Source organism: Mesocricetus auratus, unplaced genomic scaffold (assembly GCF_017639785.1).
Source record: "Mesocricetus auratus isolate SY011 unplaced genomic scaffold, BCM_Maur_2.0 Super-Scaffold_6730, whole genome shotgun sequence".
NCBI classification, from domain to species: Eukaryota; Metazoa; Chordata; class Mammalia; order Rodentia; family Cricetidae; genus Mesocricetus; species Mesocricetus auratus.
Window position 1 is genome coordinate 83,774,418 of NW_024429184.1, and position 18,151 is coordinate 83,792,568.

Consider the following 18,151-nt stretch of genomic DNA (forward strand, 5'->3'; position numbering starts at 1 on the left):
CTCTATTTCTCCAGCAGACTGACATTAACTCAATAGCATACTAATGTTTTAGATATAATAAAATACTACTTTTTATTTCAAAAGTATAATGATGATTTATAATTAATTTCAGAAATCACCTTAACCATCTCAATTTTGCTACTCTAATATTTTTAGAATGTTCCTAAAGAGGAAGACTGTGCTGTTAGAGTATGGCAAATTCACTTTTTGCTCTCTCTGACAACAGATAAGGAAACTGTAACCATGGAGACAGTAATAGGCCAGAGAGTTTAAGGCCAGACAGGAGATTATGCCTCTAAAAGCAATGGAAAGAGGTTCTGATTGGTTCTTTATTGAGACCTTATTTGAAGAGAAGTTACCATTGAAAGAAAGCATGGAGGATTAGCTTGGCATGGACAATATTAATTCCCCTATACAATATAAGAGGCTATTGATTTGCTTAACAAAATGGTATCCATCCTTTTTCATATGACAACAATTTAAATGAAGAGAGAAAAAAAATCTGTGAATCATGCTGTTCTCAGTTTTGTCTGTCCTATGTAAGTCTGAACCAGCTGACTAAGAAGCAACCAACTCCTAAAGCAAAGTGTGTAGAGAGAAGCTTCTTCCTTGCCAGGAGCTTTGGTTTTTCTACACCAGTCACCTGGGCTCTGCCGCGTTGTAGTCTGAAAATAACACACAAGACACTGTATTAATTATGAAGCTGTTGGCCTTGCTTGTTTCTTACTGGCTAGCTCTGACTTAAGTATTTATCCCATAATTGTTAATCTAAGTATTCCTCTTACCAGAGAAAAGTTCTGGTCATCTTACTTCTCTGGCGGGCTACAGGAGAAAAGAACATCTATCTGTGAGGACACTCCCTATTTACTCCTCCTTGGTTCCTTGGCATGCTTGGGATGAGCAGAAAACCACCTTAATTTGAACATGATGTCATACAAGGGAGTTCCTTGGAAGGGAAAGGATTTGAAAACTCCCTTAAAAATTTCTTGAAATGTATTTTTCTAACTTCTTTAAAAAACTTCACAAATCCTTGATACCATCATTGATCATATTTGTAAAGAGCTAGTATCTCATAATAAATCCGTGTTCTTTAAATGAATTGATAAATACAGATGTGGTCTTCTTTGAGGTCTGTACTGTCTATGATTGCAGATAGATTTCCTGAGGAAGGAATCATTTGTTCAGTTTTATGCTCTTAATTTACTGAAATTATACTATCCAGTTCAATGGTATGGTTAGCTGTTTTGTTGTTGTTGTTTGTTTTTGGTTTTTTTTTTCTGAAAAGGTAGTACTTGAGCACACTTCTGACAATAATCAAGAGTGTGGTTTCTGGCTGTCCTGAGGCATTGACTCCTTTAAAACCATTCCATTAGGACAGGCTTGCTTGGTTTATAGGTTTTATGTTGACTCACATTTCTTGATTATTTCTTATACTTAAACCTACTTTTACATAAAATTATTCATTATTTTTAGACATTCTTCTTACAATGAAATAATTGCTTGTTCCAGACTTTATAAAATCTTTTGTGCTTTTCCCATATAAATACCACCCACAGGAAGTGAGAAGGAAATACTATGAGCTGTTAAAGGGTGGGGGACTCCTTGAGCTACCCTGGACATTGCCAGAGGATGAACATGAGTTAAAAGGGCTGAATATAAACACCGCAAAAGCCAGGGCTTCCTATATCCTCCACAAGGACAATGAATCTCTCTGATGTCTGTATTTCTCCTCTATACCTATAGCAAAGGTTGCTCATATGGGTAGAGATGAAGAACACTGTCTGCAGAACATACCTGTAAGCCTTAATGCCAAGACATTTTCCTGGACAGAGGGTACATGTTTAGATTGAACTAGAAAAGAAAAAAAATGCTTGCCAGTATCTTTTTTAACTATGTATAGCAAAGGAACAGAAAGATGCTAAGAACCCCATATGTCTTCTTTAGAAACTGGTAATATCACTTGAGTTATATATAGAATCTCCCATGGGATAGCCCTTGAATTGCCCACAATTAACATCATCTAAATAACTCATTTTTTGGTTGTCTTTTGGTAATAGTGCTTCACTAAAGCAGCCCAGATTGACCACAGACTTATGGTCATGCTGCCTTGTCATCCTGAGTGCTGGTGTTAACAGTATGCTTAAATCAGTCATGGCTTCAATTTCCCCTTTGAAGTCCCTTTTTCCACCCTAGAAATTTTATGTGAGTGACTCTGTAAACATACATATACACATATGTACTATATATGTAAATTATATACTACCTTTGACACACACACACTATACAAATCGAGTTTGTGGTGATATCTTGTTTGTGCAAATAAAACCTTTCTGAAGGTCCAGATCTCTATGGTTAGCTAGTGGCAAGTTCCATTCTCTGACCTTCACACAGGCTTTATTTGTACAAGCGAGGTATCATCTGGTAAGTTACTGATAATGAAGTACAAAGAACTCTATATTGAAAACTTCTTGGTTTGCATGTAAATTTGTCATTTATTCTACATGAAAGCACATCTGTGTACTAATGATTTTGATGCAGTTGCTTATATTTAAATAAAGATTTACATCTTGATGACTAATCAATACTGTAAAACATTAGGAGTCCTTTCTTTTTTATTTTTAAATTTAAATTAGAAACAAGGTTGCTTCACATGTCAATTCCAGGTCCCTCTCCCTTTCCCTCCCCTCCTCCCACGCACTCCCACCAACCCCTCCAATATCTCCTCATTTCCCCAGGGAGGGTGAGGCCCTCCATGGGGGGGTGTCCATAGTCTGTCATTTCATCCAGGGCAGGGCCTAGACCCTCCCCCAAGAGTCCAGGGTAAGAGTGCATCTCTCATTGTTGGATGGGCGCCCAAAGTCCTTTCTTAGAGGCAATTTTTGATTTGATTTTATAGTTACCAGTATTGAGAATGCCATTTTGAATAAGTAGGTAGTAGGAAGTGGCTGAAGTTTAAGATCATTTCAGAAATAGTTGAAATTTCTGGCCTAACTTCAAGGCAACATTCATAGATGAAACTCAAGTCAGCAATTTAAGTAGGAATTACAAAAAACCACCAGCCCAATAAATATCTAAAATATATTAAGTTGATAGTTAAATATTGAGTGATGGTCTACAGAAAAGCTTTGTCTTTGGTTTCCCCAATTAAACTTTTATGCATCTAAGATCAGGAAACTCTGCAAGTCCAAGGGAAACCATGCTGTTATTAATATTCAATAGTCTCAAGTCTGAGATGAGGTGCTTCAACAGTTGCCATTGGCGCTGCATTGCTTGACACCATGCACAAGGCAAAGAGTCTTGTCAGTTTGCAGACAGACACACCTCAGATTCATACACATTTGATTGAATTTAAAATTTGATCATTTTGCTTTAAGAAAACTTTTACTCTTTCCCAATATATTATTATCCCTGCATTCAAATAGGTGACTCCACTGCAACCAAAATTCACAGTTAAGAAGCTAGGTTACACATATGTTATTCTTTTGGCAATCCCTCTCTGTCCTGCTTTCTTTGTGACCTATTCCACACTGGTATTCCAGCAGGTCCTTCCATGACAATATGTACATTCTTAAGCCCTTTTTAGTTTTGTAGAGGAAGCCTAACCAAGGCAAATAGAAAGCACGAGCCAAACCAGCAAACTGAGTGTGAAATTTGAAATTTGCCCTGGGATAAAGAGAAGATATTGAGGACAAATAAGCAGAGGAATCATATGACCAAGTGTGTATTTGTATAAGCTTATTCAGGATGCTGCACAGAGTATGTGCCGGAGGAAGGTGAATTACAGGAAGGTGAAGTCGCTAGGAGACACTTGTGATGGATGATGAGCAGGCATAGGGTGGGGATAAACACGTCACAGTGAGCACAACAGTGTGAATGTGCCTGTGCTTTGTTCAGTGGGAAAATCCTAAATACAACAAATAGGAAAGTTGGGCATAGACATGCACTTTGGCTTGTGGGTGGTACGAATCTGAAGTTAGCAACAACTAGAAGAGTGGCCCAGGAGGAGAAGCAAGCTGAGGAGAGAGAGAGACAGACAGACAGACAGACAGAGACAGAGAGAGAGAGAGAGAGAGAGAGAGAGAGAGAGAGAGAGAGAGAGAGAGAGAGAGAGAGAGAGAGAGAGAGAGAGAGAGAATTTGGTTTCTCTATACTGTTTTAAAGAATCTGTTATGCTGAAATCAGGGAGAGTTTGTGAATCTTACTTTAATTTTGCTCTCAAGAGAGAACCTGCGTGTAAGATATGAGTTTTTCCTCCCCCAATTCTGCTCTAACCGAATAACTTGCAGTCACACTTCTTTTTATCATAAACGGTCTACTTCTGATGACAAAAAATTATGCATACCAAACAGTAAACAAAGGATCCATGGAGGCAGCTATAACTCAAAAACTTCTTGCCATTCTATAAAGTCACTACATCTTCATGTAATGGGTAAGAATTTCACGTGGAAATTGTTACCCAAACCAATGGAAAGCAAGGCAACTCCTTCCTCTCCACACTTAAAAGGATTTCACAAATAACCAGTTTAGTTCATAGCAGGAATACTGACCTGCTCAGTCCTACACAAAGTGAATTAAGTCAGAGAGCTAGAGAAAATCATCTGCAAAAGCCAGTTCAAACCTAGTGTACATATTAGCCTTTATGATCCATATCTGTTCTTTTAACCTTCTGTGTATTACATAATATGTGCATGTGATATAGATTACTACACCTAAAATTAATGAGTCAAGAGCAAATTTGACTTAATGAAGTTTATAGATGAAGCAAACATCTAAAATAATCAAATTTTTAGATTTTTTTACAAGACTGACTACATATTTCTCTATGTTTTTATAGCTTTTGTATTCAATATTTAAAGAGTTAGAAAAATGACTTTTCAAGGCACCACCAGACAAGGAGTTGCTTTATTAATGATCTTTGCTAGTTATTCCTCTCTCCTGAAGACAGCTGTCCTCCTGACTACTCATCTTTACCTACGTTAGATCCCAGGAGTAAGCCTCCCTAGCAATGAGATGCCTTACAATATTTAATAAATAATATGTGGTCTTCAAATACATAGAATGTGATGCTTAGCCAACAATGTGAGCTGTGGGTAAAAACTCCTGAAAAGAAGCTGCCTTTCCAAATTGGTGGCTGAATAGACCCTCAGTATGGTGGAGATGTTGCAGGTCTAAGAGGCTAGTTACCTGATCTTTGGCTCCTTCTCCTCTTCTGGAACAGACCCTTCTTGCCCACTTCTGTGTCTGAACTAACATCCTGGCAGTAATAATAAATAGAAACCTCTGAAAATCTATTATCTTAGCAGACTGCTAGCTTCCATTAATCTAAAAGCTAAGACTATCATTAGATAACATCTTGGGCCTATAGAAATGCCTCTCCCATCTTGCTATAATCACCTCACTTGTCTTCTCATCAATGTATGTTAAATGTTCCTTAATTTATGCTTTCTTTTCTCTATAAAATTATAAAAATTCATGGAACTACTTTCAGTTTGAAACATGGAATTTGCAGTAACCTAAATCTATATTTCTAGGAAAGGTCTCTCAACATTGTTCTAGAATAAACTATTTCTTACTGCATTAAAAAAAGTTATATAAGGACAACCGTGTTGTTCGTGTTGAGGCTGGAAATCATCTGTCAGGATTAAACATTTTCTTAATTCAGGAAGCCGAACAAAAGAAAAAATATGTCCATTAAAGATGAATTAAGCATTTACAAATACACCATGATTAGTGGAAGAATGACATTGGAATCCATAAGCAACTCAAATATCTGCAAATTCATTTTTTCAACTCTAAGTGCTGCAGAGCACTTCCCATGAACAGCAGTTCCTCATTTCCCTCTTAAACTAAGGGACACAATAAAGCAAAGCACAATGGTGTATCTTTATGTCTTAAAGGAATCTTTTGTCCCTACTAGCAGATTATTCATGATAACTACTTTAGTCTTTGGACAGTCCCTATTCAATTGAAAACTGCGTATTAATAATATTATATTTAACTGAAAAAAATCTCCCTGTAACCTTAAGGAGCATACTGTGATATTTTCATATATGCTTCATGCTGAATGGTTTTATGTCAACTTCACACAAGCGGAAGTTTCTGAGAGGAAGGAACCTCCATTAAGAAAGGGCCGCTATAAAATCAAGTTGTTGGCAAGCCTTGGGGCATTATATTAATTAAAGTTTGATATGGGAGAGTTCAGCCTTGGTGCATGGTGCCATCACTGGGCTGTGGTCCTGGGTTCTATAAAAAAGCAGGTTGAGCAAGCCTTGTGTGCAAACCATTAAGCAGCACACTCAATGTGCAAAACATTAAGCAGCCTCTGCATCAACTTCTGTGCAATAGTAACCCTTACAAAGATATACACATAATGTAATATGGTGATATCAAGCTAATTGCAATTATATCACCACACTTACCTATCATTTGTTAAGTGTGACATTTCAAATGTATTATTTCATAGTTTATAACTGAGCACATAAATTGTCCATCTACTATGCTCTTCCATGTAATGAATTTTAAAATCAATTCCTCCTAAAGCTGACCCAGAGAGAAAACTATAGTATGATCACACATCTATTTAGGATCCAATAAACTTGAGTGCACAGAGATGTAACTAGGGTGACTGTCATTTGAAGTTAGAGAGGGGGAGTATTGATCACATGGTTTCACAATCACCATAGCTTTAATTTGGTACCTGTAATTATTTTTGGTCCTTTAAAATTATACAAATAGGCTAGTCTAAGTTGTATCAAGAACAGTGCAAGCGTACTGTGAGGGAATTAATTTTTGTCGTTGCTGCTTGTTTTCCTGTGGCATTTATGCTCACACGGAAGTCCTCCATTGTGTTGTGGAATGTTGGTGTCTCATCAGGTTAATAGTAAATGAGAACCTTACAGAGATCCATGTCAGTTTGTATGCAACTGTTTGTTCTGGTTTTTTTTCTGTTGTCAATCACCTTTCACCTATGAAATCAGTAATTAAAAGTATTATAACTTTTCTTTGACAGAACAAATTGTGTATTTGCCTGACATCAGGCGACTTCCCTATTTATGATAATTATATATAATTGCATCTTCTGAAATAATGAAATCGTAAACAAAACAATCAGCAGCTTTTGTTACATCCCTGTGAGACTATGGCCCTTCTCTTTCTCTATTTCGACTCTTGAAAAAGCTAATTGATTCACTTTGACCAAATAAATCATAACTAATTTAATTTTGTATATAAAACATTGTTTATATTCTGAATTGTATGCTTTATTTCAAGTATGGACACATGAATTTATTTGATCGTTCACTCATTTGCTTACTCAACCTTTGCCTCATTCCAGATAGGATTCAGAGAAATGTCATTAATTACATACAATAATTTGTTCTGCCTTCATTTTGCTGATATATCTCTTTTGCAAAATACTTCATCACTCGATCTCGTAAGAATATAGCACATTTATAATATTGTGTTGATTCCACACTTCTATAGCAAAGTCTATATCGCCAGGCATGGGTGGCACATTCCTTTAATGTCAGCACTCTGGAGGCAGAGGCAGAGGCAGAGGCAGAGGCAGAGGCAGAGGCAGAGGCAGAGGCAGAGGCAGAGGCACAGGCAGAGGCAGAGGCAGAGGCAGAGGCACAGGCAGAGGCACAGGCAGAGGCACAGGCAGAGGCAGAGGAGGCAGGTGGCTCTCTGTAAGCTGCAGGCTAGCCTGCTCTACAGAGTGAGTTCCAGGACAGGCTCCAAAGCTACACAGAGAAACCCTGTCTCAAAAAACAAAAGCAAAGTCACAAGATATGCAAAATATTTCTAGATCTTGCATAGCTATTAAAAAATCACATCATTACGGCTTTGTTAAGGTAGATTGAGAGATGCTACTGCACTGTTTTCTTTTGATTCATATGCAGTGGTATATGCTTGCCCACGTATATACATCATGCAGACACAAACACACACACACACACACACACACAACAAACAAACATATTTTTAACATTAAAAAGTCATTATCCAATGCCTTTCCATACTAATTGCCTACATTGGCATTGTTTTTATTTTTGTCATGGATTCCAGGAATAATAAAATCTACATATCACACAACAAAATCATATATGTTATTGATAACTCACTGTTTCCAAAATCAAGGAATTCTGATTTATCCTTGATTCCATTTCAGATGTTAGTTATTTCTCTTATCAGCCTTGATTAGAACTTATTTGATATTCTTGGCTATGTACGTTATCGATTAGTTCTGACTTCATGCATGATTTCCACTGGTGGCACCAGCACTTCTGATGGTTTCCTCTTCTTCCGTCTTAGCCATCCCAAGCTCCAGCATCCTTCCTTCTGCTCCCAGAGATGTGGTACCAGTCTTGGTTTCTAGTCGCTTTGTCCGTCTGAGTTGGCGTCCACCTGCAGAAGCAAAGGGGAACATCCAAACCTTCACGGTCTTTTTCTCCCGAGAGGGTGACAACAGGTAGGTACTATATAAACTTCAGCTTCTTCCCCTCAACACCTCTAATGTCCATGGAAGGAATTGACTATGGGAGAACTTGAGGAAGGTCTAAAAGAATGTGTGAAAATGTTCCCTATTCTCCACTCAGACTTTGCTATGTCAAAACTTACAAAATCAATCAAAATCATTTACATTGCAGCCCTGAAAAAAATGCAAGGATGCAAATGACTATATAATTTTTCTCTGATTTTTTCACTGATACAGAAAAGAATTATCTGGATATAGGGAGAGCAAAATATTAAGAGCCACAGTGGCTAGTCCCTGACACCCTATGGTCCGAAGAAAACAATGACTTTTGTGACCTTTCACAAAGAAGAAATAATAATTGCCTTACAAAATTTCTGTTAGGACTAAATTAAGATCAAACATATAAAGGTCATAGCACAGAGTGTATTGTTTAATAAAAGTTGTCTGGTGAATATTGTAATTGGCTAGGTAAGAATGTACTGTGCTTTCAAAGGTGGAATTCACAGTTTGTGTTTTTTGTTTTTCCAGAGCATTTTACTCTCAGAATATTACAGTATGTTATAGCTTTGAAATGTGACTTATTAGTTTTGAGGCCACAGTGAGTAAGTAAGTTCCAGGTGAGAAGCAGAGATTTATTTGCTAGTACTGTAGTTTCTCATGTATAGGGCTTCAGTGAGATGGGGATTTTAGGTACACCCTTGAACACTTGGGACAATTTTAATTGTTATGTGATTGTCAAATGTGCTTTAGAATGACAACCTAAGAATTCCATTCACTATGCTTCTCAAATGCTTTTGTCTTTGTTTGCAAATGTAATTAAATTATATCTTTTAAGTTTTTGTTTTCTTTTAAAGTTTGCCCTGGCTTTAAAATTCAAGGGGAAACAGATTCACAGGGCATGTGTTTAAGAGGCAGACATTGGTGTTATCCTTTCCCACGCAGCTATTGTCTCCCTGCATTAAGTAATATTAAGCTACACAGGGTTGGGTGTCATATGATATTTATTTAGGGAAAAGTCACTTACATGAGAAACCAAGAACCCAAGGTCTGCTCACTGCTCTCCAAGAGCTGACCTGAACACCAAGAGCAAGCGGGTCTCCTTTCCCCCAGCTCTTTATCTCCTGTCCCTACTATGTACCAGTGACCACACCCAAACAGGCATGCTCAGTGATACAGACACCTAAGATCTCTCTCTACATCCCTGATTTTATGATGTCTTAGGGGGATTAGGGTCTTGGTGTGTGCGTTTATGAAAACTGGAGGTAATAATCTTGCCCAATTATTTTTAGGAGTTTTTGTGGGTTTCCTGGAGATAATTTAATTTCCTTATCCTCAAACAATGTTGACTATCTCCTCAAATACTTCTATTTCCCCCTTTTTTCTGCATTTATGCTCATATCATCTATTAAATTACCTAAGAAACAAACCCCAAGTTATACTTCTCTCCTCCCTGCTTCTCAATCCTGTTCATTATCTGGTCTTATCCATCTACCTCAACTCAAGTGATCCATGCCTCTTTTATTCTGTCAGTTATTTCACCCACTCTGTCTCTGGGAATAGTTCTATAGCTTCTAATAGTCCCCTCACTGTATTTACTTATCATCATGAAATATGAAATTGATCATCCACTCTGCTGAAAATTTGAACAGTCATGCATTTAAATGCAATTAAATGTAAATTGTAAAGAAAGAAGCAGAATCTTCAGAAGTCTTTTGACCAGAGAATTCCAGCCCTAATCTTTATATAAGCAAAGGGCTTTTCAAATATATAACATATTGATAAAACTATGTCCCCCAAATCAGGTGGTTAGATTTGAAAATGGTGCTACCATTTATCAGTTGTGTAATTTTTTGTGTGTTTAATTTTTATAAATGAGAAACAAATAACAAATACTTTAGAATAGATAAAATGTTTACTTTTCAAGACTACTATGAGAAATAAGTGAAGGATTTCTTATAGATCATTCACAGGTAGAATGAAGGGCTGACAGTAGCAAGCTCAGAAACAATGTGGAATAGAATAATTGTCAACAGATAAAGGGAAGGAGATAAACAGGAAAAGGAAGAAAGAGAAGGACAGCAGGAAGTAAGAATGTAGGCAGTGAGGAGCTAGGAAATTGAGTTTGCTGATATTACAATTTGAGTGAGTCATTTATTTTCATAACTGTTCACAAGTCCCTGCTTTTAACACTATTTGACCCTGCCCTCTCCTGTCAACATTTCCTTTCTTGCAAGCTGAATCCTGCTCTCTGAACCTTCTCATTAGTCACTCCTATAGTGGCACTTTAAACCTTTTCATGTAGTATCTTTACTATATCCATCTCAAACATTGTACCCTTGACTCACTCTCCAGACCCATATCTTCCAACCTTCTAGTTAATGGCTTTCTTGCATCAAACATTTGACTTCAGAGGAATCCACAAACTGTTGGCTCTGATGTGTTTTCTCTGCTCTACAAGATTCTTTCCCATCATTTCCTAGGGAATTAAAATTTCATGGGTAGCTACTGCAAAAACATGTTCATATGTGCCAGTATTTGACTTTCTATGTTATTACTTCAAATTACTTGAAACTAACATAGGCAAATATAGCATTGCATTGAAACTGGCGTTCTGTCAGCTGAGTACAGCAGGCAGAAAGATTCAGCGACTCTCACTTCAAGTCACTTTAAATTCATAGCTATGAATCTAACATTGCTTATTACTACTACAGGCAGTTATGTGATATTTATGTCAGCCTCTGTCACACATGTTCTCAATGATATTTAGAGATCTTCCTCTATTCTCATTTTTTAATGCATTTAACTGTCCCTTACTCATAATCAACAATTTCCTGTAAATTCAGAATGAAAGTCTACAAACTTTCATGCTTTCCGCAAATGGCTGCATGCATCTTTAAGGATGTAATTTGTCTTTCCTGAAATTTCCACAGAAAAAATTACCTGTACCTTTTTTAATGAAACAAAACATTCCAAACATACCAGTGTTCATTTTGTACTGGCCATCTCCTGCTGGGCATGGGACCTGACCTTAAAAGTTTTGTATACCCAGTGAGACTTAGTTGAGAAAATTAACTTTTCGTTGACAAATAGTTGTCAGTTGGAGATGGTTTCTTGAATAAGGATGGGAGCTCCTGTCTTCTCTCAGGACTGGGGCCTACCTAACTGTTACTTATACAATCCCTGTCTGTGCTATTGTAGTCTCCAAATTGATATATACATTATTCGTGCTGTGTATGGGAGGATATGTTTACTCAGAGTCTTCCATTCCCACAGGTTCTTAAAATCATTCTGTCCTTCCTCATAGCTCCCTAAGCTCTGAAGAAAGGGGTTTGATGAAGATAACCCATTTAGGACTGAGAGTACCAAGTCATTTTCAGCACATTGTTCAGTTGAGGGGTCTCTATATTAGTTCCATCTCTTCCATCTCTAAAGATCACTGAGTAAGACACTGATCTATGGGAATAGCAGAATGTCATTAGGAATAGTTTTACTGATATGCTCCTTTAGCAGAATATTATTTCATGTTCTGTCAGACCTATGGTCTATCTAGTCTCCTGAGGTACCCAATCAGTATCATTCACAAGTTCTATCATATTCAATGGTCCTTAAATCCAATCAGATAGCTGTGGAGTACTCCTACAACATCTGTGTCATTATTTACCAGTGTATCATGGAGGCAGATCACCAACATAGAAGTAAGTAGTTGTAACATGGTTGGTGTTTACTTTTCTCCTCTAGGAATATGCAAAGTACCTTCCAGTAAAATGAACACTAGTCAGTAGTGGTGAAGGCTATTGTTATACACCTGCTTAACTTCTCTGTGTTCGATGAACTATATAGGTATTGTCTTCAGCAATATTGCCTTCCCCTCAGTTTCTGAAGATCAAACAATAGCCTTGGCAATAGTTTGAGTTGTTTGGGGAATTTCCCTGGTCGTTTTTTTTTTTTTTTTTTTTTTTTGCCAACAACACAATTAAATGCAGCCCATTCATGACACTGGAGTTTCACTTGGTGATGAGAGATATTTTATTGGGGTGGCCTTTTCTCCCTCATCATTTGATGATTCCATTTTAGATAACTTTCCTCTGTGTATATATTGTTAAAAGCTTCTACTGTAGTAGATTTCCACATAACTCCCTCAAATGGCCCTTAGTTTTAGCTGTCCCTCTTGTATTCATTTCTTTACCCCCATTTTCTATCCCCTCCTCTGTTTAATAATTCTAGATTATGTTATTTCTCTTCATAATTATATATTCTAATTCCATTTCTTTGGGGGACAATTTCCTGCCACCCAACCTCTTATACTGTGATTATATGGATTGTAACATGCCTATCAAATGCTAAACTCCACATATGTCTTAGTCATTGTTCTATTGCTATGAGGAGAAACCACGTCCAAGGCAACTATTATAAGAGAATGCATTTAATTGAGGGCTTGATTACAGTTTTAGAAATTTAGTTCAACATCATCATGTCAGGAAGCATAATAGAATGCAGGCAGACTCTGCAGCAGTATCTGAGAACTACATCCTGATCTGTATACAGAGAGAGGGACTTTGGCTTGACACAGGCTTTTGAAATCTCAAAGCCCACCACAATGCCAGACTTCCTCCAACAAGGCCATACCCATTAATCCTTTTACTCTGTTGACTAACCATTTAGATATATGTGCCTATGGGGTCCATTTTTATTTAAACCACCACAACAAATAAGAGAATATACATAATATTTGTTGCTTTGGGTCTGGGTTACCTTACTCGATGATTTTTTTTTGTAGCTCAATTCACTTACATATGAATTTCATTCTTTAGGAACAGCAGAGTACTATTTCCTTGTACAAATGTACCACGTTTTTCCTTATCTATTCATCAGTTAATGAACATCTAGGCAGTTTCCAATTTCTGGATATTATGAACAGAGAAGGAGTCAAGATGGAATATGTCATAGCTGTCACTACTTGTGGTTTTTCATTGGTGTCCAGGAATCTGGGGTTGGTATGACTGTGATTTTAGGTATTTATTTCTGTTATTATCCTTTTGTGTGGATGTTTTACTCTCTTCTTTATGTTGACATTTCTGAATCTTAGGGAAGTGTGGTGGCTGTTTGATTGCCTGGTAGGAATTGCTTTAGAAGGTCACTGAGTGGGTGAGAGGAATAGAGATGGCCCAGGAGGAAAAAAAATACTGAGAGAGCCTTCATGAAGGGACAGAACTAAACTTCTTCATACATAGAGGTGGGATTCATCTGGAGGTCTAGAGGTGGTAGAAAAGGGTATCCTGCAAGTGTGTTTCACTAAGGCAAAGAATAACATAGAATGGCCTGTATTTTTAAATTAGATTAAACCTAGCCCTGTGTACTAGATCTTGTTCATTCTTACAATATAGGTGCAAGATAGTCTATCATACATCAAATTATCCTTTTCAAGGTGATCATGTTTATTCGTTTATAAATGCAGAGTTGTATTTTCCATATTTTCAACTCTCTGTCTTCTACACACCACCTCCTGTTCCCTTTAATAATAGTTTACTAATTTGCTTAACTTTATTCTGATGTATCACACTATTGTCTAATCATGATCTTGTTCACTGTATTTTATTGCAGCTCCTCTTTTTATCATTGTTCACCAATGATCTGTATTTTGCTGAATTGAATAGTGTTACATCACCTGACCATCAGCTAGTTTTGCCACATTTGATTACCTTTGCTTTCTTATTTCTCACTTTTTAACTTTTTATTTTCTTTGTATCACATTTTTCTTTGTGCTGTGATGCTTCTGTTGTCATCACTGTCATTCTCTTTCATGCTTTTCATTCCTGAGCTATCTGGTTTTTAAATATTGAATTCACCCAGGACTCATCCTTAGAGATCATTTCACATGTCTTGTCTTTATATTATATGGACCTATTACTCTCTTAAAATCTCTCTTTCTGGCTTAACTTTTACCTGTGATCTAGACTCATTTATCAAATTTCTTATATTAAATCAATCATTAGTTGAGCAAAATCTATTTTGTTCAAAATACAGATATTCTGTCAACTCTAAGACTCTTACCAAAATGCTTATAATCCCAGAGTTTCTACCAAGCTCATTGAAAACTTCATTTTTCACTCTAACCTGGCCAAAATTTTTGAGTAAATCCAAATTCTCTCTTTTTGTTCAGACAGTAGACCTAATTAATTCTCAATCAAGTCTTTGTACCACAACCTAAATATGCCCTGTGTTCATCAACAAATACTTGTTTCTTGCTTTAAAATCAAGAATAGCTATGATCTTACTTCTAGCTTAGTGATAGATATAAACAGATTCATATTACTCTTTATCTTTGATATTTTAATACATTCAAAAGTCAAATAGTCAACTAATAAAACACATATTGACTCTCATCACTTGTTACACCATCTTCATTTATGTATACTATGTTCCCTCACACAATTACAAAAGTTTACCAAGTCAGCTTTTTGTAACTACTGACTTAACCTTTTAAGTAATGAATTGTAATATAACTCTTTTCAAAATTTGCTACCTCTTTCTTTCAGATTAGCTTAAATCCTTCCTGTTCTGGTCCATTGTACTGTCTCTATTCCCACCATTTAATGTCCTCATGAATTTTCAATTTTTATTCTCCGGACCTTTCTTTATATTTCCTAAGTACACCCATAATATCTTCCCTGTATTTGCTGTACTGTACAGAGAATCCTCTATTTGAGTTCATACCCACAACCATGTTAATTATTCCATAGTTTCTACTGAATTTGTGCTGAATCTTACCTCTCCATGAACATATTTCCTGATCCTTTGCACTCACTCTCAACTTTTCTTATCCATAAAGTTTATTTTTATTTTTTTGTTTCGTTTTTATTTCTAAGGTTGGCAGAAACACAGGAAAAGATGATCTTACTATGTTATATATTATAGTAGCAGATTCCTAGATTTAAAAAATTTTCCCAACTCATCCTTACAACTATCTGGGACTGCTACTGTGCCTGGATGCTTCTACTACTCTCTATGATACTTACTCAATATTTTTCCTTGAGTTTCTTTCTCCTACTAGAACATACGCTTCTTGTGAGAGTGTTTTTTCTTTGTTTTATCTCTTTTGATGGCTGGACTGCTCTTAACACCAGAAACAATATCCAAAGCATAGCAATACTAGTTCTGCTTTAAATTTAAGCCCTTACCAAAATGTCAACTATTATGTGAAAGTCTCCACCATCTTCCAAGTCAGAATTCATCAACATCTCCATTATATCTTTGTGTGTGTGTGTGTGTGTGTGTGTGTGTGTCTGTCTGTCTGTCTGTCTGTCTGAATTAGTATAAGAACATTTGATAATTTTTGTCCCACTATAGTTTTTGTTGCATCCATGTAGACTGTTCTATTGTAGATTGAGAATGAACTCTACCTTATGTGGAAAATTATTAATCAAATCTTATAAAATAAATTGGGAGGAAGACACTCTCATATTCTTGATCATTGTTCCTAACAAATAAAATGAATTTCCGAGGATGAAAATACTGATTTCTATTCAATGAAAACTTTCTTAATTGAAAAAAGAAATTGATATTGAAATTTATTTCAGCATTCCCACCCATTTTGTATGTTTTAGCTTCTCACTAGAGCAAATACATGCCATATGTCTCTGAAGATTTGGCAGAGCTATTTATTTGTATATGCAGGGTTATTTGGCTCCTGAACACAATAACATTTTAAAAGGTGGAGGTTTTACCAGTTGTGGCTGATTCGCAACTACTCTCTCAGACAAATCACTCCAGGTAATGTTGCCATTTGTCTGTCTGACTGGTTAATAGTATCAGTAATGCAAGTGCCATGTTTATATTATTTTTATCCTGATCCTATTGGTGCTTTCATCTTATAATTCAGAGAATATCATAGATTGCCAAGTCTGCAAACTAGATTTCAGAGGGAAGAAATTGCTTCCCCAATATCCACTAGTACCCAGAAATTATTAGAACTACAAGTGACCTTTGTGATTGTAATCTGTCTTCTATGTAATCATTCAGAGACTGGAGCTCAGGGAAGGGTGTGGTTCCTAGGTCCAAAACCACAGAGTTGGCACCAAGAATGTTAGCAAACATTTAACAAGTACTATACTACCTTGTAGGCCAACCATCTTGTCTTTATGTGATCCTTACTAGTATCCATAATAAAATATTACACAGATAAGGCTAACAACCCACAGTTATTTATGTAGCTGTTAAATAAGAGGTCCAGATTTTAATGAAAGGCTGAGTTCATGTCATGTTTCCTCACTTCTTTAGTAAATCAACAAGAAAAGAGAAATGTTAACTTTCTAGGTAGTTACAGAATCATGACATATGATTCATCTCTATTTTTCTCTCTTTTAAATTTTCAAACTCAGTGGATAATTTGGTCTGTATATTCATTTGTCATGATTTAAAGACATTGGCATATTCTCTCTATGTATATATAATGGAACAATATAGCTTTTATTTAATTTTCTGGAAATTACTTGTGAAATTTTTGTCACAGTGCAGTTAAAGTGTAAAGGTTATGAAGTTGTGGAATTAAATGTTAAAAATTTGAATTCTTTGAAGAATTGTGCTGGGATTTTAATGGGGATTGCATTGAAAGAACAATAATCAACTTTGTATGGAAAAACAAAAGACCCAGGATAGCCAAAACAACCCTGTTCAACAAAGCAGCATCTGGAGTCATCACCATCCCTGACTTCCAGCTCTATTATAGAGCTATAGTCCTGAAAACAGCTTGGTATTGGCACAAAAATAGACAGGTAGACCAATGGAATCGAAATGAAAACACCTGATATTAAACCACACACGTATGAACATCTGATCTTTGACAAAGAAGCTAAAAATATACAATGGAATAAAGAAAGCATCTTCAACAAATGGTGCTGGCATAACTAGAGGCTGGCATGTAGAAGAATGTGGATCTACCCATGGTTATCGCCATGCACAAAACTTAAGGCCAAATAGATCAAAGACCTCAACAAAAATCTAGACACATTGAAACTCTTAGAAGAGAAAGTGGGTGGTACTCTTGAACGAATTGGTACAGGAGATAGCTTCCTGAACATAACACCAGTAGCACAGACAGTGAGATCAACAATTAATAAATGGGACCTCCTGAAATTGAGAAGCTTCTGTAAGGCAAAGGAGACAGCAAGACAAAAAGGCAACCCACAGAATGGGAAAAAATATTCACTAACCCCACATCTGACAGAGGGTTGATCTTCAAAATTTACAAAGAACTCAAGAAGCCAGTCTCCAAAACACCAAAGGACCCAATTAAAAAGTGGGCTGCAGAACTAAATAGAGAATTTTCTATAGAGGAGTCTAAAATGGCTGAGAGACACTTGAGGAAGTGCTCAGCATCCTTAGCCATCCAGGAAATGCAAATCAAAACAACTCTGAGATACCATCTCACTCCTGTCAGAATGGCTAAAATCAAAAACACCAAGGACAATTTATGCTAGAGAGGATGTGGTAAAAGGGGAACACTCCTCCATCCTGAGTGAGGTAACACAGTCACAAGAAGAGAAACATATCATGTACTCTCTCATATATGGATTTTAGACATAGATCTTGGGAGTGCCAGCCTACAATCCCATGGCCAGAAAGTCTCAGAAACAGAAACTTCATTCAGTGGCTGATGGAAGAAGAGTCCGACTCCCC

General features: G+C 36.6%; 1 protein-coding gene across 3 annotated transcripts in view; it reads left to right on the forward strand.

Annotated features, from left to right (window-relative positions):
• Dcc (DCC netrin 1 receptor) overlaps positions 1-18,151 on the forward strand; it is a 1,023,267-nt gene that overhangs the window by 705,507 nt on the left and 299,609 nt on the right. For all 3 annotated transcript variants that reach the window (XM_040741618.1, XM_040741619.1, XM_040741620.1), the window contains exon 8: positions 8,314-8,470. In XM_040741618.1, coding sequence (XP_040597552.1) covers positions 8,314-8,470 — 157 coding nt within the window. The remainder of the gene's footprint in view (positions 1-8,313; positions 8,471-18,151) is intronic.